Source organism: Salvelinus fontinalis, chromosome 2 (genome assembly GCF_029448725.1).
Source record: "Salvelinus fontinalis isolate EN_2023a chromosome 2, ASM2944872v1, whole genome shotgun sequence".
In the NCBI taxonomy this organism is placed as follows: domain Eukaryota; kingdom Metazoa; phylum Chordata; class Actinopteri; order Salmoniformes; family Salmonidae; genus Salvelinus; species Salvelinus fontinalis.
Genome location: NC_074666.1, coordinates 67,751,177 through 67,776,184, shown reverse-complemented (window position 1 = coordinate 67,776,184; position 25,008 = coordinate 67,751,177). Strand labels below are relative to the sequence as shown.

At 39.8% G+C, this 25,008-nt stretch overlaps 1 protein-coding gene across 1 annotated transcript in view; it reads left to right on the top strand.

Annotated features, from left to right (window-relative positions):
* Positions 1-20,909, top strand: part of LOC129867245 (TBC1 domain family member 2A-like) — a 32,840-nt gene extending 11,931 nt beyond the window's left edge. Inside the window, exons 9-12 of the mRNA XM_055940526.1 lie at positions 979-1,099; positions 7,168-7,353; positions 8,824-8,945; positions 12,619-20,909. Coding sequence (XP_055796501.1) covers positions 979-1,099; positions 7,168-7,353; positions 8,824-8,945; positions 12,619-12,793 — 604 coding nt within the window. The 3' untranslated portion in view covers positions 12,794-20,909. The remainder of the gene's footprint in view (positions 1-978; positions 1,100-7,167; positions 7,354-8,823; positions 8,946-12,618) is intronic.
* Positions 20,910-25,008: the final 4,099 nt, after the last annotated feature.

The window sequence follows — 25,008 nt, the reverse complement described above, 5'->3', positions numbered from 1 at the left end:
TTTTTCAAGGACACAAACAACAAAACTAGGTTACTTCATTGGGAAGCGAAACATCTGTGGTGGTGTTCAAATGTTAGCTACGTTTCGTTTTTGATCACAATTATTTTATCGTAAGCTACATCTTTGAAATCAGAAGTATTTTTACCCAAAGTGGATTTCTGTTTTCTCATTGAAAAGTGTTTCTTGTTGTCTTGGCCTTCGTTGGAGCTTTTAAACAAAATACTGAACATCTTTCTATTTGTGAGTGTGTCGGCACCAGGACTCAGGATGTGGCTGCATTATTGATGTCATGTTAGCCATGCCTTTTGATTTGAACATATGGATTGTCATAGTTTTGTAAGCTACCTATTGAATTATTTAATTTATCGATCAAGCCTTAGCAGTGTTTCTGATCTTTTTCCCAATGATCAGTGCTTTAGTTTATGAAGTTTCTGTACAGTGGTTCTGAATTTGCGATGCTGTCCACATTTTGCTGCGCAATACCCTTTTTGATTTTAACATTTTGATATGTTTTGGTGTGTGTACTCGGCTATTTAATTTAATGTATTTGTTACAGCACTTTTGTTTCACTAATAAATACTGTATGTTAAAATGGAACCAAATGATCTGTTTCTATCTTCAGTGCTTTTTAAATAGGATAGATGGGTTCTATAGGCCTATAACTCCATTCCTATTCTATTCCGAGGATAGAGAAATCAATAGAATTGGAAATTAGCTATTATCAGGCTGGTTAGTGTCTGTTGAATTTGGAAAATCCACCCGCACTCGGCCCCACCCCACCTACTCAGCCAGTCAGGAGCCGTTAGTGTGGCATACTGCACACCTTTTACTAAACAGTACATGCTATAGTATGCGACGATGAGTACATAACATGCAGTTTAATTAAGTATGTTGTATGCTAGTATGTGTATTCGGACACAGTAACTGTATTAGTCTTGTCATTGCTTAATCTTGTCTTTGTCTTCTTTTTTCTGTCAGATTGGCTGCCATGGCCTTGCTAGTGTTGCAGAGCGAGGAAGATGCTTTCTGGTGTCTGGTGGCCATTGTCGAGACCATCATGCCTCAGGACTTCTATGGCAAGACTCTAACAGCATCTCAGGTATGTGAAACGATTCCTTTGATAGTTTTTAATATATGTTTTGCTGAAATTGCAATTACTTCTGATAAAAAATGTGGGTGGATATCCAGTAATGTACTTTAATGTAAAAAAACACAAAAAAACACTCAAATGGCCCAGCTAGTGAAGCATAAAAATTCAAGCATTGGTTCAGGGTTCGATACAGTGACCAAATCTGTCACATTTGGGAAGTTTGACTTGACATTTTTTATCAGTTACAAGTGTGCCAGTGAAAACAATTTACCTGGTCACGTTAGTTCCATGATTTTATTTATGATCTGTTTTTATGAGAGATGTAGGCGCTATTGTTTGTTTCCCGCCGTTTCAATTCAATATTATGAGCAAGATAACATTGAATGTTGGCTTAAACTTGGTTTTCCATACAAAGCATTCCACTACAAAAAAAAATGTTTTTTGTTGTTGTCACTTTCTCATTTTAAAACATGAAACAGTACACTACAGATTTGGCCCCGATTTTGCTGTTCCAAACAAGTTTTTGAGATCGGAAACAAAATCCCCATGTTGTTGCCTACTCGGGACTCGCGGTTTAGTGTGAGTGCGTCAGAGACGCAATCTAAGGCCTACGGATCTCGTCTTAGAGCAGTCCTTGACTTCCCGATACTTGGATCAAAATCTGCAAAGCTCTTAAAGTGTGAGATGTACAACAACAAGTTTTAAGAATGGTGATTAGCAATAGCCAATGAGAGCTCACCAGAGAAGAAGCAAGTGAGATGATGACATTGTTTTTCATCACCCAGGAGACTCTCAAGCAGGAGCGATGACTACTATTAGTATGAATTTGTACTTGCCTTTAACCAAAGCCAAAGTGTCAAATAGTTGCAGCTCTGATTTGAACAAGCAATGTTATTAAATTCAAATGTTGGGTAGACATTTCAACTCTGTATGGCAAGCGTAAATGTCTGACTGAAAACGGCAATCAATTCACATTTGGTGTCCAGGGCACAGCTGGGGGCTGAAGGGACGTCTATAACAAGCGGCAACGGTGACAGACTTGTTTCTGGAAAGGTGTATTTTTAAAAGTAGAAGCTTGAATTGTTTGGGCACAGACCTGGATAGTATGAAAGAACTCTTCAGGCTTTCTCTGCGGTAGATTGCAACTCTGCCCCCATTTGGCAGTTCTATCTTGTCGGAAAATGTTATAGTTGGGGATGGAAATTTCAGGATTTTTGGTGGCCTTCCTAATCCAGGATTCAGACACGGCTAGGACATCCAGGTTGGCGGAGTGTGCTAAAGCAGTGAATAAAACAAACTTAGGGAGGAGGCTCTAATGTTAACATTCATGAAACCAAGGCTTTTACGGTTACAGAAGTCAACAAATTAGAGTGCCTGGGGAATGGGAGTGGAGCTAGGCACTGCAGGGCCTGGGTTAACCTATACATCACCAGAGGAACAGAGGAGGAGTAGGATAAGGGTACAGCTAAAGGCTATAAGAACTGGTCGTCTAGTGCATTCGGAACAGAGAGTAAAAGGAGCACATTTCTGGGTGCGGAAGAATAGATTCAAGGCATAATGTACAGACAAGGGTATGGTAGGATGTGAATACAGTGGAGGTAAATCTAGGCATTGAGTAACGGAGAGAGGATTTGTCTCTAGAGGCACCATTTAAGCCAGGTGAGTTCACCACATGTGTGGGGGATGGAACAAAAGGGCTAGATATTGAGCAGGGCGGGAGGCTCTACAGTGAAATAAGACAATCACTTACCAAAACAGCAAGAGACAAGGCATATTGCCATTAGGGAGAGGCATGTGTAGCCGAGTGATCATAGTGTCCAGTGAGTAGCTAGGCGAGCTGGAGACACGGCGATTCAGACAGCTAGCAGATGGGCCTTTGGGGGACGTTGCAACGGGAGAGCCTGTTGAAACCCCCTCGGACGGTTACGTCGGCACACCAGTCGTGATGGATCGGCGGGGCTCAGTGTCGGCTGATGTCCGAGTTAATGGTGATGACCGCTAGCCGTGTTAGCTGGCTAGCTTCGGATGGGGGTTCCGGTTCTAAAGTGTAAAAAATAGCAGATCCGCACCACATTGGATGAGGCGGGTTGTAGGAGAGAAGGTTCAGTCCGTAGACGGAAATATAAAAAATATATACGAAATATATACGAAGAAAAATATATTTACATGAGACGGATGGGGACAAGACAAACAGACGTCCTACTGCTATGCCATCTTGGAATAAGTAGTCATGTAATGTACACCCGGCTTAACTCTTCAACATCTCAAATGTCGAGACTGACTAGCTACACACGGACAGACTTCATTAGTGTGTTTGTCGGGAGCATGCTGTCTATTTAGCCAGTTAACGCCCACATTATTCTGACATATTTTAGAAAAGAATTATGTGAATGTCAATGCATAATGCCATTGGGTAGGCCTATTAAAAAATGCATTATTCTTCTACCACTGTTTTCGGGTAGATGGAAAGGCAATTAAAAGGTAACTGCAAAGTAGCAGAATCATGATTATTTGCATCAATCCAGTGCCCATTTTGTTTTTAAAACTCCATCACAAGTGGGCTACAGAAACACAGAAAACCAAACTGTCTGGCTGGTTCTCACCTGAATTAAGGGGTAACTACACACAAAAAAAATTGTATTTCTCAGATTTTTTCCAGACCTAAAAAATGGTCCCCAGATGTGGTTTAACTTCTTGAAGCACGGATCCCTTTAGCGGGATCATTTTCGTAAACGACCGCTGAATTGCAGAGCGCCAAATAAAAAAAAATTACAAATATTTTCATGAAATCACAAGTGAAATATACCATAACACAGCTTAACTTGTTGTTAATCCACCTATCGTGTCAGATATTGAAAATATGCTTTACAGCGAAAGCAATCCAAGCGTTTGTGAGTTTATCAATCACTAGACAAAACAGTAAGAACAGCTAGCCGCAAATTAGCTTGGTCACGAAAGTCAGAAAAGCAATCAAATTAATTTGCTTACATTTGATGATGTTCAGATGTTTGCAATCACGAGACTCCCAGTTACACAATAAATGTTATTTTTGTTCGATAAAGATTATTTTTATAACCAAAAGCCTCCATTTGGTTTGCGCGTTATGTTCAGAAAACCACATGCTCGTGCCGGTCCTGAAGGGCAGACAAGGGCAGACGAAAATTCTAAAAAGTATCCATAATGTTCGTAGAAACATGTAGAACTTTTAATAATCAATCCTCAGGTTGTTTTTAACATACATAATCGATACTATTTCAAACGGACGGTAAACTATTCAATACTACAGAGAAAGAAAATGTCGAGCTACAACTCTTTGAACTAATCAAAGGACACCTGAAGCGTTTTGATAAATCTCGCTAATTTTTCCAAATTAAATATTGAAACTATGTCTAAGGCCTGGTCACAGCCTGAGGAAGCCATTGGGAAAGGAATCTGGTTGATACACCTTTCACCTTTACTGCTCAGGCGTTCCGCCAGCGGAACTCCTCCCACATTCCACTGAAAAGGCAGAGCGCGAAATTCAAAATATATTTTTTAGAAATATTTAACTTTCACACATTAACAAGTCCAATATAGCAAATGAAAGGTACACATCTTGTGAATCCAGCCAACATGTCCGATTTTTAAAATGTTTTACAGCGAAAACAGCACGTATATTTATGTTAGCTCACCACCAAATACAAAAAAGGACAGACATTTTTCACAGCACAGGTAGCATGCACAAAGCCAACCTAACTACCCAAGAACCAACCAAACTAACCAACAAAAAACTTAATCAGATGACAGTCTTATAACATGTTATTCAATAAATCTATGTTTTGTTCGAAAAATTTGCATATTTCAGGTATAAATCATAGTTTACATTGCAGCTACAATCAGAAATTGCACCGAAAGCAGACAGAATAATTACAGACACCAACGTCAAATACCTAAATACTCATCATAAAACATTTCTGAAAAATACAGTGTACAGCAAATGAAAGACAAGCATCTTGTGAATCCAGCAAATATTTCCGATTTCTTAAGTGTTCTACAGCGAAAACAAAATATAGCGTTATATTAGCTTACCACAATAGCCAGAAACACAAGCCATTTCCCAGCAGTAAAAGTTAGCGATCGTGACACACCAGCAAAAGATATATAATTTTTGATTAACCTTGATAAGGTTCATCAGATGACAGTCCTATAACATCAGGTTATACATACACTTATGTTTTGTTCGAAAATGTGCATATTTAGAGCTGAAATCAGTGGTTATACATTGTGCTAACGTAGCTACTTTTTCCCACAACGTCCGGATTTTTTTCTGACACTTTTTCTGACACACATATTCTGACCAAATAGTTATTCATAAACATAACTAAAAAATACATGTTGTATAGGAAATGATAGATACACTAGTTCTTAATGCAATCGCCGTGTTAGAATTCTAAAAATAACCTCATTACCACATAAGGCTTACGTTATGTCGACCGAGTGCCCAAAACCTGGGCGCAAAACTAATAGTACACAGTTCGACAGATATATGAAATAACATCATAAAATGGGTCCTACTTTTGCTGATCTTCCATCAGAATGTTGTACAAGGTGTCCTTTGTCAAGAACAATCGTTGTTTGGATTTAGAACGTCCATTTTCCCTCTTGAATTAGCAAGCGCACTAGCCAAGTGGCGCGACACTCTCCTTTCTGAACAAAGGCACACAACGCAACACGCCTAACGTCCCGAATAATTTTCAAAAATCGAATAAAACTATATTGAAAAAACACACTTTACGATGATATTGTCACATGTATCAAATAAAATCAAAGCCGGAGATAATAGTCGCCTATAACGAAAGCTATTCAGAAGGCAAATCCAGGTCCAACGTTGCGCCTTCCTGAAAACAGGAAATGGGTGACACGTCATTCCAAGAGGACGTATTCCATCTCAGACCAAGATAAACACTCCATTTCTTCTCTCACTGCATCTTGACATCCAGGGGAAGGTGTATGACGTGCATGTATACTAATAAGTATCATGCCCATTTATAGGCAGGACCCAGAAGAGAGCATCGATTTCAGATTTTCCACTTCCTGGTCAGGAAATTTGTGCCAAATGAGTTCTGTTTTACTCACCGATATAATTCAAACGGTTTTAGAAACTAGAGAGTGTTTTCTATCCAATAGTAATAATAATATGCATATTGTACGAGCAAGAATTGAGTACGAGGCCGTTTAAATTGGGCACGTTTTTCCCCCAAAGTGAAAACAGCGCCCTCTGTCCTCATCAGGTTAAATCGAGGATGGGCAGGCAATGGAACAGGGATTTTTCCAAATAAAGGGCACTTCCGGGTTGGATTTCTCAGGTTTTTGCCGGCAAAATCAGTTCTGTTATACTCACAGACAATATTTTGACAGTTCTCGAAACTTTAGCGTGTTTTCTATCCTAATCTGTTAATTATTTGCATATTCTAGCATCTGGGCCTGAGAAATAGTCTGTTTACCTTGGGTACGTTATTTTTCCAAACATAAAAATAGTGCCCCCTAGCTGAAAGAGGTTCAACATTGTGGTGGACTTAGAACATCCAATTTTGTTGTTTCCTATTTTAAAAAGTGTGATTTTGAGAAACAAATTATAATCAGTCCTTCGCGTTATATATATATATATGTATATATGTTTTTGTCATGGTATTGTTTTGGTATCAATAATCTGTATTTGATTATTTTTTATTCTGCCCTCAAGGATTTTACAGAAAAGAACATAGCATTTTGAAATGTACAAAAAATAAATGTTGCACTTTATTTTAACTATTTTCTTTGCTGTTACAGTAAATCTATCAAAATCAATGTAAGAACACAAGGGCATGCTCATTTAAAAGATGGCTAGTCATTATTAGCCTGGTTCTGTATGGAATTCAGGACTACAAAAATATATAGCAAAAATTGGTGTGACCAAATAATGTTCTGGTGCCACCAGTGGAAAAAGTTAGTGTAGAACCCTGTGCTGGTTGTTCACCCACTAATAGGGAGCGTGAACTGGGTTTAGACTGTGGTGGGACAGAAAGGTTTGTTTTACCCATCTTGTGTCTTAATCCCAGGTGGAGCAACGCGTGCTCAAGGACTTTATGGCAGAGAAGATGCCGAGACTAACAGCCCATTTCCACTGTCACGGAGTGGACGTGTCCCTGGTCACCTCCGACTGGTTCCTAGCTGCGTTCGTGGAGAGGCTGACCAGTGACGTCCTGCTCAGAATTTGGGACGCCTTCCTGTACGAGGGCACCAAGGTCAATGGGGCTTGAAGAAGGGGTTAGAGTTTTTAGGTTACAGGTTACAGATACCATATTAAAGTGACTTTTCATAAAGGTAATTGAGACAAATTCTTCAGAGAGTTATACCATGGCAATATTAGTCGGATGGGACTGGTTGTTTGGTGTTTTAGACATATTTCCAGAATGGGTCTCTATGGTAGTACTGAGAAATGACAATAAGTAATTTAAATATACAGGCAACCGCCAAACTAAAGGAAACACCAACATAAAGTGTCTTTAATATGGCATTGGGTCACCACAAGCCGCCAGAACTGCTTCAATGTGTCTTGGCATAGATTCTACAACTGGAACTCTATTTGAGGGATGCGACACCATTCTTCCACGATAAATTCCATAATTTGGTGTTTTGTTGATAATGGTGGAAAACGCTGTCTCAGGTGCCGCTCCAAAATCTCCCATGTGTTTAATTGGGTTGAGATCTGGTGACTGACACACACACACACACACACACACACACACACACACACACACACACACACACACACACACACACACACACACACACACACACACACACACACACACACACACACACACACACACACACACACACATCCTTTAAACCCCCTATGCTCCTTTTGAGACCCCTCTTTCAAAGTCACTGAGATCTCTTCTAACTATGGTAGGCAAAATAATGGGCAACTGGGCATTTTTATACATGGGATGTTTTAATTGCTTAATTAACTTTGGAACCACACCTGCTTTCAATATACTTTGTATCCCTCATTTACTCAAGTGTTTAGTTTATTTATCAGTAATAAAGGAAGCACTTATATCCAAAAAATAAAAAGGATTATGTAATTCACTGGGGTCAAGCTTCCTGACATCAAGAACCTATATACTAGGCGGTGTCAGAGGAAGGCCCAAAAAATTGTCAAAGACTCCTGTCACCCAAGTCATAGACTGTTCTCTCTGCTAACGCACGTCAAGCGGTACCGGAGCGACCAAGTCTAGTCCAAAAGGCTCCTTAACAGCTTCTACCCCCAAGCCATAAGACTGCTGAACAATTAATAAAATGGCCACCCGGACTATTTACATTGAACCCCCCCCCCCTCCTTTGTTTTTACACTGCTGCTACTCACTGTTTATTATCTATGCATAGTCACTTTACAAATTACCTTGACTATCCTGTACCCCCCGCACATTGACTCAGTACCGTTACCCCCTGAATATAGGATTGTTATTGTTATGTAAATGTAGTGTTACTTTTTGATTTGATTGAGATTTTTTTAACTTTCGTTTATTTAGTAAATATTTTATCAACTCTATTTCTTGAACTGCATTGTTGGTTAAGGGCTTGTAAAGTAAGCATTTCACGGCGCATGTGACAAATACAATTTGATTTGATTTCTATTCACTACTGTCATAGTAGCAAGAAACAATACTACTTAATGGACATTAATATTTTATCACATATTTTTACAGGTGATATTTCGCTATGCATTGGCGCTCTTCAAATACACAGAAGAGGACATTCTGAAGATTCATCATAGTGTGGATATCTACCAGTACCTCCATTTCATCACCAGAACCATCACAGACAGCAGGTAGATACGTTATCCCCTAATCTATAGATCTAATGAAGGACAATCTGATTGATGGCAATTAAACCAACTGCAGTAGTGCAACAATATACAATGTTAATTTCCTTGTGATGACAAATTCATTTGTCAGTCATTTTTCTTTTATTTGTTATCTCAGTAGCTAGGTTTCCATCCATTTTGCGGCAGATTCCTTGCGACTATTCTAAAAATAATATGCACATTTCCCCACCAGAGGTGTGTTTCCATCAAACTGAATTGGTACAGATAAAAGCTCTATGTGATGACATTAGTGCACATTAAAAGCACTTAAGCGCTTAAAGCTGAAATCCACATAAGGGGAAACGGCACCACTGTTTGCCCAAGCACATTTGTTATCGTTTTATTTATGAAACGGAGGAGCATCCAACATCGTGGTAAAAAAAAACGCAATAGCTATCACGCGTGTAATAATTTCCAAGAGGGAAAAACTGTGTTGTTTTGTAGTAATTTCTTTGTTGTAATATTACAAACGGAGATGGCAGTTTCACCATTACGGATTCCAGCTTTAATTGCCATGTACCAAATAAAAAAAACAGAAGTTCAATGTGTTTCCACCGCATTTTCAACTCTACCTAATTAGAAAACTTGCCCACTCTGGTTTTGGCACGTTGTCTCTCTAGACAAGAGTTCGCTGACAAAGTGGACAGGGTAGGTTATTACAATATGACAATATGATATGTATTGGAACATTCAAATATATTTATTTCAGTTTGTCCCCAACTAGTGGTAATTGTTGTAATAACCATTGTCATTGCACTTCCTGTTTTTACCATAGAAGAAGAATGTGACAGGAAGTTACTTAGCCTAGACACTGCAAGATATTGTGTACAACTAACTGCTATCTACACACGTCCATTCCTTCGTTTTTGGCCCTTATGGTGGCATTAAAACCTTTTATGGATCCCTTCACGCGCCGATCCCTTTAGCACGATTGATTTGACAACATCCAATGAAATGGCAGCACACCAAATTCAAACTACAGGAATATCAATATACAACATTCTTGAAAATATATGTGTTATACATCAAAATAAAGCTTAACTTCTTGTTAATCCAGCTGCTGTGTCAGATTTACAAAAAGACTTTACGGCGAAAGCAGACCATGCGATTATCTGAGGACAGCGCGCCGCATACAAACACATGGAAATCATATTTCAACCAGACAGGTGCGCAACAAAAGTCATAAATAGTGATATAATTAATGTCTTACCTTTGAAGATCTTCTTCTGTTGGCACTCCAAAATGTCCCAGAAACATCACAAATGGTCCTTTTGTTCGATAATGTCCTTCTTTTATGTCCCAAAAATGTCAATTTATTTGGCACGTTTTATTCAGAAATACACAGGTTTTAACTCGCCCAACATGCCTACAAAGTATCTAATAAGTTACCTGTAAACTTGGTCCAAACATTTCAAACAATGTTCCTAATCCAACGTCAGGTACCCTAAAACGTAAATAATCGCTACAATTTAAGACGGAATAAACTGTTTCTAATACCGGATAAAAACAAAGTGAAGCGCGTTCCAGTTCACACCGCCAAACAATAGAGTCCACCATTGGGAAACACAATAACCTCATTATTTTTTCCCTGCTCGGGGTTTCGCCTACCAAATCAGTTCTGTTATACTCAGACTATATTCTGCGTTTTAGCATGTGGATTACTGAAGAAAACGCGCAAACAAAACTGAGGTTTTTGGGTATAAAGAGACTTTATCGAACAAAAATAACATTTATTGAGTAAATTAATGTCTGCTGAGTGCAACCATATGTAGATCATCAAAGGTAAGGGATTAATTTTATCTCTATTTCTAAATTGTGTAACTGTTCTACCTGGCTGGCTACTGTTTGTAATGATTTGTCTAGTGGGCCATGTTCTCATAATCGTAATGTATGCTTCGCCTTAAAGCATTTTTAAAATCTGACACTGTGGTTGGATTCACAAGCAGTTAATCTTTAAACCTATGTAAAATATGTTTTGTTTTTTGAATTTTTATAATGAGTATTTCTGTATTTGAACTGGCTGTTGAAGAGGTGGGACGCTACCATCTCACGTGCCCAAGAGAGGTTAACAGCATCTACCCCTAAGCCATAAGACTGCTGAACAATTAATCAAATGGCCACCCGGACAATTTACATTGACAACCGCCCACTTTGTTTTTACACAGCTGCTACTTCCTGTTTAGTCACTTTACCGCTACCTACATGTACAAATTACCTCAACTGACCTGTACCCCCATACATTGACTCAGTACCAGTACCCTCTGTACATAGCCTCATTATTGTTATTTTTTTAACTTTAGTTTATTTAGTAAATATTTTCTTAACTCTATTTTCTTAACTGCATTAAACCTACCAAAAGACAACACCTGCCTGTTAGCTGTTTAAGGTCTTACTCAAATGGGCTACAGCAAGCGGGATCACACAGTCGTCCGGGAACAGCTGATGCTCTCATGCATGCTTCAGTGTTACTTGCCTCGAAGCGAGCATAGAATTAATTTAGCTCGTCTGGTAGGTTTGTGTCACTGCAGCTCGTGGCTGTGCTTCCCTTTGTAGTCTGTAATAGTTTGCAAGTCCTGCCACATCCGACGAGCATCAGAGCACGATAAAATCTTAGTCCTGTATTGGCGCTTTGCCTGTTTAATGGTTCGGCGTAGGGCATAGCGGGATTATAAGCTTCAGGGTTAGAGTCCCGCTACTTGAAAGCGGATGTTGCCTGTAATCCATGGCTTCTGGTTGGGGTATGTATGTATGTACATACTCTCTTGCTACAGCTTATCATGAGATACTCTACCTCAGGTGAGCATAACCTCGAGACTTCCTTAGATTTTGTGCACCAGCTGTTGTTCACAAATATACATAAACCGCCACCCTTGTCTTACCAGAGGCCACTGTTCTATCCTGCCGAAAAAGCTTTAAACCCGCCAGTTGTATGTTATTCATGTCGTCGTTAAGCCACGACTCGGTGAAACATAAGATATTACAGTTTTTAAAGTCCCGTTGGTAGGATATACGTGATTGTAGTTTGTCTATTTTATTATCGATTGATTGTACGTTGGCTAATATGTCTGATGGTAAAGGTGGATTACCCTCTCGGCGACAGATCCTTACAAGACACCTGGAACTTCGTCCTCGATACCGCCGTCTCTTTCTCCTGCGAATGACGGGGATGAGGGCCTTGTCAGGCATCTAAAGTAAATCTTTCCCGTTCGACTCATTGAAGAAAAAGTATTCCTCCAGTTTGGGTGAGTAATCGCTGTCCTGATATCTAGAAGCTCTTTTCGGTCATAAGACACGGTGGCAGAAACATTATGTACAAATAAGTTACGAATAACGCAAAAAAACATACACAGTAGCACAATTGGATACGGGATCGTGAAACAGCAGCCATCTCCTTCGGCGCCATTCTCTCAAGTATGCCTTAGGTAATTAATCCGCATTAAATGGTTGGATGGAAACCTGGTTAAAGAGACTGTTCTTCTCCCCAAAACCATTTAATACAATTCCCACTAATTTGTCTACACTTGTTAACAGGACTGAAAATACTTCTATGTAATTATAGTGTGTGACTGGACAACATAAGCGTCAAAATATACAACCGATACACACATCACACACTGCTTTTTCTTTCCTTCCACAGGAGACTGACGACCATTGCATTCAGCGACATGAACCCGTTTCCTTTCAAGCTGCTCCGTCAGAGACGGGCCCTGCACCTTCAGTGTGTGCATGTACAGTTGAGTGAGTTAGAGCGTATCCAGAGGAAGCTGGGTAGAGAGCGACGCCAGCACAAGGACAGGGAGGGGGCCACATGAGCTCTGGATAAAAGGCTCTGGCCAGATTCCAATCAGAACTTTTACCTCCTGCCTCCTGTTACTCACTTATCCCAGTAGATATTGTAGGTTTGTAATTTCTTGTTTGATGTTTTCAATGTTCATGTTTTATTGTCACGTGCATAAATACAGTGAAATGCCTTTCTTGCAAGCTCTTTCCCAACAATGCAGCAATCAATATCAATAGTACTATAAAAATGTATAAAGTAGAATTAAAAAAAGACGAGAAATAGAAATTAGAACACGAGGAAGCAAGTAAGCTATATACAGGGTCAGTGCCATATTTACAATGTGCAGGGAGTGGTAGGGGTAGATACATCGAGCTCCAAAAGTGTTGGGACAGTGACACATTTGATGTTGTTTTGGTTCTGTACTCCAGCACTTTGGATTTTAAATGATACAATGACTGACTGTGAGGTTAAAGTGCCGACTGGCGGTTTAAATTTGAGGGTATTTTCACCCATATCAGGTGAACTGTTCAGAAATTACATACATTTTTGTACATAGTCCCCCCCATTTTAGGAGACCAAAAGTATTGGGACAAATTCACTTGCGTGTATTAAAGTAGTAAAACGTTAAGCATTTGGTCCCAATTTCACAGCACGCAATGACTACATCAAGCTTGCGACTCTGTTGGATGCATTTGCTGTTTGTTTTGGTTGTGTTTCAGATTATTTTGTGTCCAAAAAAAATGCATGGTCACTTTTACTGTAAATAAGAATAGAATGTTTCAAAACACTTCTACATTACTGTGGGTGCTACCATATTTATGGATAATCCTGAATGAATCGTGAATAATGAGTGAGAAAGTTAGAGGCATAAATCTCTTTCTCACTCATTATTCATGATTCATTCAAGACTTTATAACTGTCCCAATACTTTTGAAACTCACTGTATGTATAGAGGTAAGTTGACTAGGCATCAGGATATATGATATGTGGCAGACCAGGGTATTTGGCCAAGAAGTTTACATAGATCAGACACAGACAGAGTAGGATTAGCTCGGTTTCAAGGGTGTTTATTTAAATAATAAATCAAAAAGGATAGGTCTACTCCATGAGACCCTCTCCGGGATACTGTCTTCTGGGCTCCAGGTCTTGTTGTATCCTGCCAGGATCAAAACTAACCATCTAACCATCCCTAACTATACAGGAGTCCCCCCCCCCTCCCCCGTGAGGGCGTTAAAATCTGCTTCTATTCTGTGGATGGCACTGTGCTCTTTTGAAAGGATAGGTCCCAATCTCTCAAAGGCCCTAGGATCCAGGTGGACAGGGGTGGTCTGCTAGTCACTGGGATGACAATCCAACTTGGGATGGGGGTAGGTTTTAGCGGGTGGAATAGTGGTCACTGTGCCCAAGGAAGCAAAGGTAATCTGCCTAAATCATTACCGTCCGTAGCACTCACATCAGTAGCCATGAAGTGCTTTGACAGGCTGGCCATGGCTCACAACACCATCATTCCGGAAAACCTAGACCCACTCCAATTCGCATGCCGCCCCAACAGATCCACAGACGACGCAATCTCAATCGCACTCCACACTGCCCTTTTCCACCTGGACAAAGGAACACCTATGTGAGAATGCTGTTCATTGAATACAGATCAGCGTTCAACACCATAGTGCCCACAAAGCTCATCACTAAGCTAAGGACCCTGGGACTAAACACCTCCCTCTGCAACTAGATCCTGGACTTCCTGACGGGCCACCCCAGGTGTTAAGGGTACGCAGCAACACATCTGCCACGCTGATCCTCAACACGGGGGCCCCTCAGGGGTGTGTGCTTAGTCCCCTCCTGTACTCCTAGTTCACTCATGACAGCATGGCCAAACAGGACTCCAACACCAAGTTTGCTGATGACACAACAGTGGCAGGCCTGGTCACCGACAACGATGAGAGGCGGTCAGAGACCTGTGGTGACAGGACAACAAGCTGTCCCTCAATGTGAGCAAGACAAAGGAGTTGATCGTGGACTACAGGAAAAGGTGGGCTGAACAGGCCCCATTTAACATTGACGGAGCTGAAGTAGAGCGGGTCAAAAGTTTCAAGTTCCTTGGTGTCCACATCAACAACGAACAATCATGCTTCAAACACACCAAGACACCAAGACATGAAGAGGGCACAACAACCCCTTTTCCCCCTCAGGAGACTGAAAAGATTTGGCATGGGTCTCCAGATCCTCAAAAAGATACAGCTGCACCACCGAGAGCATCCTGACCGGTTGCATCACCGCCTGGTATGGCAACTGCTCGGCATCTGACCGTAAGGCGCTACAGAGGGTAGTGCGTACGGCCTAGTAAATCACTGGGGCCAAGTTTCCTGCCATCCAGAACCTATATACTAGCGGTGTCAGAGGAAGGCCCAAAAAATTGTCAAAGACTCCAGTCACCCAAGTTGTAGACTGTTCTCTCTGCTACCGCATGGCAAGCGGTACCGGAGCGCCAAGTATAGGACCAAAAGGCTCGTTAACAGCTTCTACCCCCAAGCCATAAGACTCCTGAACAATTAATCAAATGACCACCAGGAATATTTACATTGACATCCCCCCCTCCATTTGTTTTTACACTGCTGCTTCACGCTGTCTATTGTCTATGCATAGTCACTTTGCCCATGCCTACATGTACAAATTACCTCGACTAACCTGTACCCCCGCACATTGACTCGGTACTGGTGCTCCCTGTATATAGCCTCGACAGACACTATGAAAGCTTAAAACAAGATTATTCATCCCAAAGGATCGAACAGCTGAACAGTCAAAGACATGGTTCCACCAGTGGTGGTATATATGGGTGATTCTGCAACTTCGGACACTTTGGCCCAACAAGCATTCAGAAATGTATTGAAACACCATTTTACCAGTATTATAATCGTCTGTGATTTGTCTAGAAATAATATCTGATAATGGCTGCGATCGTACTATTAAGGAATTTATATATTTTTGTAATTTTTCTCAGACAGCCATAGACAAATTTCCATCACATCATTAAACATCCATTTTAGTTAAATGAAATATCATACAATTATTTCTTATACATTTGTACATTATCTTTCATTGAATATTATTTGAAAAGGATTTCCTCAAATGAATAATTCAACACAATGCTTGAATATATAAACTTGCCTTTGTGACAGTTAAAGATTTACTTATCATTAAAAAAATAAGATATTTCCACCAAACCTTTTTGTGAGATTATGATAACAACCATATGATTTCCCTATCTAAAACAAATCAATCAATGTAAATTATACATAATATACTAATTTACCTAAAAATGTGGGTGTGGTGGAAATGACATCGATGTAAAAAAAACTTGAAAGCAATATTTTATTGCAAACATTTTGAACAACAACCACTGTAGAACATTTAATTAATTTAAGAAAAAGTAAGATTCCAAAAGTGGGCAGAGGTCAAGGAAGTAGGCCAGTGTTTTTGAGAGATGAGCCCAAATTGCAGAGGGGTCATCCGCATAGAAGAGCTCAGTGAGCAAAGTGAAACTGTATCACTTGTGGTATGTCCAACACAGGTGTGGAGGGTCACCTGCATGTGAGAATCACCAAAATGAACAGCCTGGATTTCACTGGTGTATTTACACAGGTAGTTCTCTCTTTGGCACAACTTTGGTTTTAGAAGTGGGGGGGAAATAATTATTCTAATTTGTTTTATCAAGTTGGATAAACACTCCAAACAGCCTACCCGACCGCTCGGAGGTGTCTGCATGGTCCTAAAGCACACCGTTGATTCATTTTGTATCACATTCAAATGATAAAACTGGAGGGGACAAAAATAAAATTTCAGAATGTGAGGGGGACATGCCCCCCATCCCCAATGAAAGTTGCACCCCTAAGTTCTCTGCAAAGTCAATATGCACAATCTCCTCTTTCCACAGATACTCTTTTAATTCTCTCAGTTTGGAGTATTGCTGTCGAATGTTGTACATGCGTTAGGAATTTTGTTAATAAATAATTAAAACAATTTCTAGCTTTAGATAAAACTATAACTAATTGAACTCTGCACGCCTGGTGAAAAGAGATTTGTGTTGTGGGTTATAAAATAAGCAGAAAGGGTCGTTAAACTATGGTTGAACTGACCCAACTTAGCCCTGAGGTGTTTAGATAAGGCTGTGGGTAACTTTTTAGGTCTTCCATTACCTTGAGTTGTCTGCTAAAGTGGTAATAAATTATAGTGATCCTTCAGGAGGATAGATTATATTGTGTGTCATGTGTGTGCGCTGGGAAGTTGGAATGAACTTTTGAACCTGTTTTCTATTTGTCAGGACAAGGAGACTTATTCTGTAACCTATGACGTCATATCTTGTATATAAACCTGTTGTTTATGATCAAATGGTAGCGTGCTCGGGGGATAAATACTATAATCTAATTTTAATAAGACTGTATCCTGTCTATTTTATGTTAATAAGTATCTTACAAATTCTTATAAATAGACAGATTGAATTTAATTAATGAATACATTAGAGGAATTATTCAATTCCTCCAACAATTGGTCCTTCGAGCGGATACCCAAACTTTGCCTCTGTCATCCGAAGATATTAGCTGAAAACCGTGCACGGGCAGGTCTGGACCCGTTATTTAAAGTCCTGGCCTCTGAATTGAGGTTAAAAAACAGACCGGTGTATATATATCTGAGGTCGACAGAGACGGTGACGGAATCCAACCGGCATTGCTTTTCCCAGTCTGCAAGACGACGGTAAATAGTCTTTATTCTCGAATGTGGGGGGTATGATGTAAGTTATCTTTGATTTGAAGTTCTAAACGTGTTTAGAATTTATCAATAATAGGAGCTTCTCTATTCCAAACATATTGTGGGTTACTTGTATGACCAAAATACAAGATGGATGTAACAGGTCCGAAAAGACCTGGGTAGGTGCATTACCGAAATAAAATATTGGCCTTAATGATCCGGGCCTTGCAAGCCGTGAGGGTTATTAAGGAGGATATAGTAAGTGTTGTTAGATAGGACGGTCGTTTTGTACAAATAGGACAGCCATTAATTCAAAAGACATACCTAAATACCTAAGTATATGGGAAGTAGTCTGACTATGAAAAATAGCAGATAGATATATTAAAACAGGTGAGGATAAATTGGGCTTGGTGAGAAGGCAGGGTAATCCTAGGCGAACGGAATAACTGATCCTATTCAATACTGAAAGTGATAATATCCAAAAGAGTGGGAGGGAAACTTAAAATAGCGAAGTGAGATTGGATAAATACAACCAGAGTTTGATCAGGGATGTGTGTCCCCTGGGTAATAACTGACAGGAGTGAGATCTAATGTCCAATCGATAACAACGCTATAGATAAAGTTTCCAGGGAAGAGAATCATATAAATACATACACATAAATTGTAACTAGGTAACGGTAAACAGCTCACACATAGTTCATAGAAATATATACACTTCAATTGTGACAGTGTAGAAAGAGAAGATCTGAATCCCCTAATAGAATTACCCAATCCCCAGGCGGGGGAGGGTGATCATGACAGTGGAGCGCAGGACCTGGGGAGCCATTCTGAGCAAAAGTTACAGAATTATGTGCTAACCTAACGAAAATTACTACCGACATGCTGACTCCTCTAAGGTAACTAAATGCAGACAGAGAGAAAGTGAAATAGTCAGTCAGTACCTAGAACGTTTCAAAGATGTATTCAATGCTAACAGTGGTACACCGGAACCAGCCCCGGGGGTGATCAAAATACCCCTTATCATCAGCAACTAAAAATAGCCTTTTTAACTGGAATGCGTGTTGAAATCAGTAAGGAGGTGGTAAAAGAATTTAGTTGGATGGGGGTTGGCAACTCTAGCGGAGGTAAGAAGACATGCTGTCCACCATGAACAGCACGGACAGGCAGAAAAAAGAAAATGGGATGAGTTCTTGATGGCGGTGCTGGAGGACAGAGCAGCAGGAGGGGGAAACAGAGAGAACGGGACTGTGACAGAAAAAAGTTTGAGCGGCTGTAAATGTAAGACGTAATTTATAATTTTGTACGAAGCCTAAGGTTTTCCACCAAACTAATTTTCAGTGCGTGATTAATGTGATGTAGTAAAGTTTTAGAAATATGTTGCATGAGTAAACATAATCTACATGTATTTAAAGGCACAAGATCTGTTTCCTAGTTTATAAATGTTGATTTTATTGTTTGACTGCTAATCTATTAATTTGGCATGGGGGAAATATAGCTGGAATAATGCTTGTACCTTTTAAATTAGGGCTATTTTTGTAGTCTCTGTGTTATAGTTAAGAATACAGACAAATGTGAAGTGGGTTTAAATGCGGATAATTTTTTGTTATTCACATAGCTTTGGTGGATCAGTGGTAGAATTCTCACGAAAACACAATATAGCGTTATACCACAATAGCAAACATCACAACAGCATTGATTCAAGGCAAAAATAGCGATAACGTATAAACCACCAAAATATATTAATTTTTTCACTAACCTTCTCAGAATTCTTCAGATGACAGTCCTATAACATCATATTACACAATGCATATAGAGTTTGTTCGAAAATGTGCATATTTAGCGGCACAAATTGTGCTTATACAATGTGATTAGTGTCCAAAACCTCAAGCAATCTGTCCGGCGCCATCTTGGAGAGGCACCTATTCTAATCGAAAACTATTCATAAACTTGACAAAAAAAATACAGGTTGGACAGCAATTGAAAGACAAATTAGTTCATCATGCAATCGCTGGGTTACATTTTTAAATTAACGTTACTTCAAAATACAGCGTGCGATAAAGCAAGGCTGCACTGCAAGTAATGGCGGCTTATGCATTTGACTTTTTTCAACAGAACAACGAATTATCAGCATAAATAGTTCTTACTTTTTGATGAACTCTCATCAGAATCTTGGGAAAGGTGTCCTTTGTCCAAAATAATCATTGCTAGGTTGGAGAACGTCCTCTTCAACGTTGCAATTAGCAGTAAACATTAGCCATGTGGGCCAGAGATACCCAACTTCCTACAACGCCACGAAAATAAATACCCGAAAATCGCAATATACAGACATAATCTGATATAATTCGGTTCAAAATAACAAGATTATGATGTCTTTAAAGCCTATATCGAATAAAAACACAGCCGGAAATGTCTAAGATCTATAACCGATGCTTCTAGTACAATGTGCCAAGGTCCTCAGTGCGTCAGAGCGAAGGGGAAAAGAACGATACACGTCTTTGCCAAGTCATTTATAACCTTTGGGATCTACGTAGAGACTCCATTTCAAGTCTCCCTATTCGCTAACAACCAGGGGAAGGCGTATGCAGTGCATCTCAACCAATAGAAGACAGGCAGAGTTATACAAAGGTCTCAGAGCAGCTTGGAAAATTTGGCACTCACATCCACATAGGAAAATTGCTCTAAGTCCAGTTCTGTTTCACTCACAGATATAATTCAAACGGTTTTAGAAACTAGAGAGTGTTTTCTATCCAATAGTAATAATAGTATGCATATTGTACGAGCAAAAATTGAGTACGAGGCCGTTTAAATTGGGCACGATTTTCCCCCAAAGTGAAAACAGCGCCCTCTGTCCTCAACAGGTTAATAAGGTTTGATTGTTGCTGCAGCTGATCACTTGTGATGCTGTAGTTTGTCCACCATGGACTGGAGGTTGGCGTTTGTTTTGCAGAGGCATGTGTCCCTATCCTGGATTGTTGGCTTGACAACCCAAAAATACATATTTTAAAGAATTCATAGTAGGACATTTTAATCCTGATAATGGTTCTGAATTGTGCCATTCAAGAAGCGCTTCTGCTTTTTTTTCTTGTTCCTCGTTAGTGTGTCCTTTCTCCCAATTGTTGCTCTACTGTTGTCATCATGTTCATAGAATCTAGTGATTTTCTCTTCTGTGGCTGTGCTAATTATGTTACGCTGCTTTTTCCTAGAGTATTGAAGACTTGTTGGCCTGTTTTCATTTGCTCTCATTGCTTTTGCTGAAAATCCAAATTGTCTGTTTGCAGGTTTGACCAGGCCATACTTTCTCAGGATGTTGCCTCTGAGCATTTTTGAAGCCACTTGTTTGTTGTTGGCACTGCACATTTTTGATACTTTGCTTTAACTCTGCAATGATGGCATTTTGAAACAATAAAATCCTTCTCAAGATCTTCAGAGTTCCCTTCATTTTCTGTTTTATCTTTGTCTTTAGGGAATCTTGTCTATCCATTTTCTTCATCAGTTGATCATACCTTTTTTGTATTTCTTAGTTTTTCCATTAAGCTTTATCAAGTTTGACATTTGTCATGCAAAGATCTCTATGTTTTTGAGCGACCTCTTCCAACCTTTTTCCTTCTAGCAAGTATTAGACTTCTCATTCCTGTTGCAGATGATGAGGAAGGGGTATCAGGGCGTGCATCAGGGCAGGTAAGATGGCTTCATGTTCTGGCTGCAAGTCATCTGGTGACTAAGGTGTTGTGTTGCCTGATAGGTAGGTCTCCATTGCAACTGTTCTCTTTTAAAATCTGTCTTCTATTCCATTGGTTGCATTTCCATTGCCATCTCTTGCTTCTTTGTTCTCGCTTTGTAAGTTCAGAGTTAGATATCATTTATCCTTTCTATTTTTTTTCCCATTATCTCTCCCTGTCTTTTACCAGTTCCTGGTATCGTATAGGATCATTTTATATTTCGTTTTTATGTCTGTGACCTCTATGCTGTTTTTTGTGGCATCTTCTAAAAACAAAGAAAAATACTACTTACGTTTTCCAATTAGATTAAAGTGATTTAAATCATGATTAAATAAGCCTAAAGTAAAAAAAAAAAAAAAAAAAATAATAGCATTGGTTTTTTGTCATTTCCACCACGTTCTATCACAGACTGTGATGGAAATGACTGTGATGGAAATGACGCTTCTGCTGTTTTTGGAGAAAAAGGACATGCTTTGGCCAGTATTACAGCTAGAGTATGGTTTAGACTAAATACATCAAATATATTTTAAAAATCAAAATTCTAACACAAATTACAGAATTTGTAGCCTGTTTGGAAATGACTGACAATAAAAATATGCTCTACACAAGCAATATTTACCTAGATTTTTCTTGAACTTCTGGACATCACATCTGGAATAACTGTCCTCTGCAGCCATGTGCGTCAGTGTCGCAATACGTTTCCATGGTAACTCAATTAACATTCTCCTGACAAAACTTTCTTAATGAGGAATTTGCCCTCAGTGGTGGAAATGACACCACTACCAAAGGACAGGTATATTTTGTGTAAATAACAATATAAAGGGCATACTCACAATAAATATTGATATAGATTTATTTAATTTACTCTTTCTCTAGAAGATAGCATTACATTAATGTGTAATTAGAAGCTCAAAAGTCTGTGTCAGGGACAAGGGCAAAACAGTGAAATTGAGGTATAAAATGCATCTGAAAAGTAGCTAAAATACTTGATAGAGAGGTGTTGAAAAAAATATGGGGTGATTGTAGTTTAAACTTAACATATAAAGAATTTTATAAAATCCCCAAATTTGACCCTGTGGACATAAAAGTTCCCAGAGTTGCAGAATTACCCATATAGCCCAATTTGGTGTGGAGTCTCCTCCTTCTCGCGAAACATTGCATCTTTATTGCTAGGCAGGAAATTAAGTGATATGGGCAATACATTGTTCCTTCTCCCTTAATGTAACCTGAACTGACCTCGACCCCCTTCATCACTAATCTACGGCTCTCTCCCCTTATCAGTGCTGCCACGTGATCATTTTCCCTACACTCAGTACATTCCAAACGTAATTGCACTGATTATATACATTCCTCCTACAGATACCCATTCACTTCTGTTGTAGACCCTAAACTATGGCACCCCTCATGTCTCTAACTTAACTGATGATTAATAATATTTAAAGTTTAGAAATCCGAACCCATCAATGGCATATCATGTTCAATTTCAGCCTACTAAAAAGTGTGTGCCCTCAGGCCTGGAGGGAAGCAAATGTAATTCTGCTATCTAAGAATAGTAAAGCCCCATTTACTGGCTCAAATAGCTGACCAATCAGCCTGTTACCAACCCTTAGCAAACTTCTGGGAAAAAAATTGCATTCGACCAGATACAATGCTATTTTACAGGAAACAAATTCACAACAGACTATCAGCACGCTTATAGGGAAGGACATTCAACAAGCACAGCACTTACACAAATGAATGATTGGCTGAGAGATGTTGATGATAAAATATTTTGGGGGGGGCTGTTTCGTTAGACTTCAGTGTGGCTTTTGACATTGGCGATCATAGTCTGCTGCTGGAAAAACATATGCGTTATGGCTTTACACCCCCTGCTATATTGTGGATAAAGAGTAACCTGTCTAACAAAACACAGAGGGTGATCTTTAATGGAAGCCTCTCCAACATAATCAAGGTAGATTCAGGAATTACCTAGGGCAGCTGTGTAGGCCCCTTACTTTTTTCAATATTTACTAACGACAAAGCCAGCGTGTCTATGTATGCGGATGGCTCAACACTATACACATCAGCTACTACAGCGACTGAAATGACTGCAACACTTAACAAAGAGCTGCAGTTCGTTTCAGAATGGGTGGCAAGGAATAAATTAGTACTAAATATTTCAAAAACTAAAAGCATTGTATTTGGGACAAATCATTCTCTAAACCCTAAAACCCTGAACTAAATCTTGTAATGAATCATGTGTAAATTTAGCAAGTTTAGGTGACTAAACTGCTTGGAGTAACCCTGGATTGTAAACTGTCATGGTCATTCATAAAACGGTAGCTAAGATGGGGAGAAGTCTGTCCATAATAAAGAGCTGCTCTGCCTTCTTAAGAACACTATGAACAAGGCAGGCCCTAGTTTTGTTACACCTGGTCTACTGTTCAGTAGTGTGGTCAGGTGCCACAAAGAGGAAAATTACAATTGGCTCAGAACAGGGCAGCACGGCTGGACCTTAAAAGTACACGGGGCGCTAGCATCAATGATATGCATGTCAATCTCTCATGGCTCAAAGTCGAGGAGAGATTGACTTCATCAACACTTGTTTTTGTAAGAAGTGTTGACAAGCTGAATGCACCAAGCTGTCTGTTTAAACTACTAGCACACAGCTCGAGCACACATGCATACCCCACAAGACATGCCACCAGAGGTCTCTTCACAATGCTCGTCCAGAACAGACTATGGGAGTACTACATAAGAGAGAATAAAGTAGACGGCGCGGGTCAAACGTCTGATTTATGACCCTATGTCCGGATGACGCGTACATGCCCAAATATGGGCATCCGGCCAGGACATCCTGTTGTCACGTGTTAGAGGGTGTGTTATTTTATATCTATATTGCATCTATTCCTTTGAAGTTGTCATGATGATTGATGTCTAGGGACCTGGTTGAACTGGGGGGGGATGTGTTTGAACATTTCAAAGAGGATGACCCCACACCCACCCTATTTTATTGCCCTTAGGGCTGTTGTCTATGAAGCAGGAATGTCCGGGGGGTATTGTGTGTGTGTGTATGTCTCTGCAGGGGTGTTTGAAACAATGTCCCTTCTCATTGTGTACATTTCAAGCTTTCAACAACAATAAAACAACCATCTAAATAATGTTTCTCGGCCTAACACACGGTTGAGTTTCCTATTTAGTTCTCTTTATTTGTACATGCACCGAGCTTCCAAGTGGCTCCAGCCTATGGATGCTCGGTGCATGTACACCGTGGCGATTTTGAAAGAGGTAGATTAGAACCCCAAAGTAAGAGGTAAGAGAGATCATAAAGTTAATTTCAGATTCAGGTTTAGGGGGTAATAACTTTAGGGAAACCACTTTTCACACTATGTACAGACATAGAAAGCCATCACATCAAGGTGTAACAGGGATGAATGGCTATTCAATGTACAACAGTAGTCTTCTGTAACAAGCAATACGTGTTACATATGCTTTACATACATCCATGACTGAACAGCTTCACAAACTCCTTTTAAAGGTTATGTAAGTAAGAGGTAACAGGCCTCATTGGGCAGTTTAGAGATGAACCTAGAGACACCAAAAAACATCAATGTTTAGAGCAGCTAGGTGTTTATTCCCCATGTAAGTGGGGCAAAGAGCGGATTTACCTAACTCTGTGCAGACCATAGGAATTTACAGAGTTAGCAATCCCTGAAGGGGATCAAAGGAGAGCTGCTCTCCAGGGTGGGGGCTGTCACAGTCAATCATGACAGCCTCTTTTTGAAAGGCCTTTACTTATGACTTA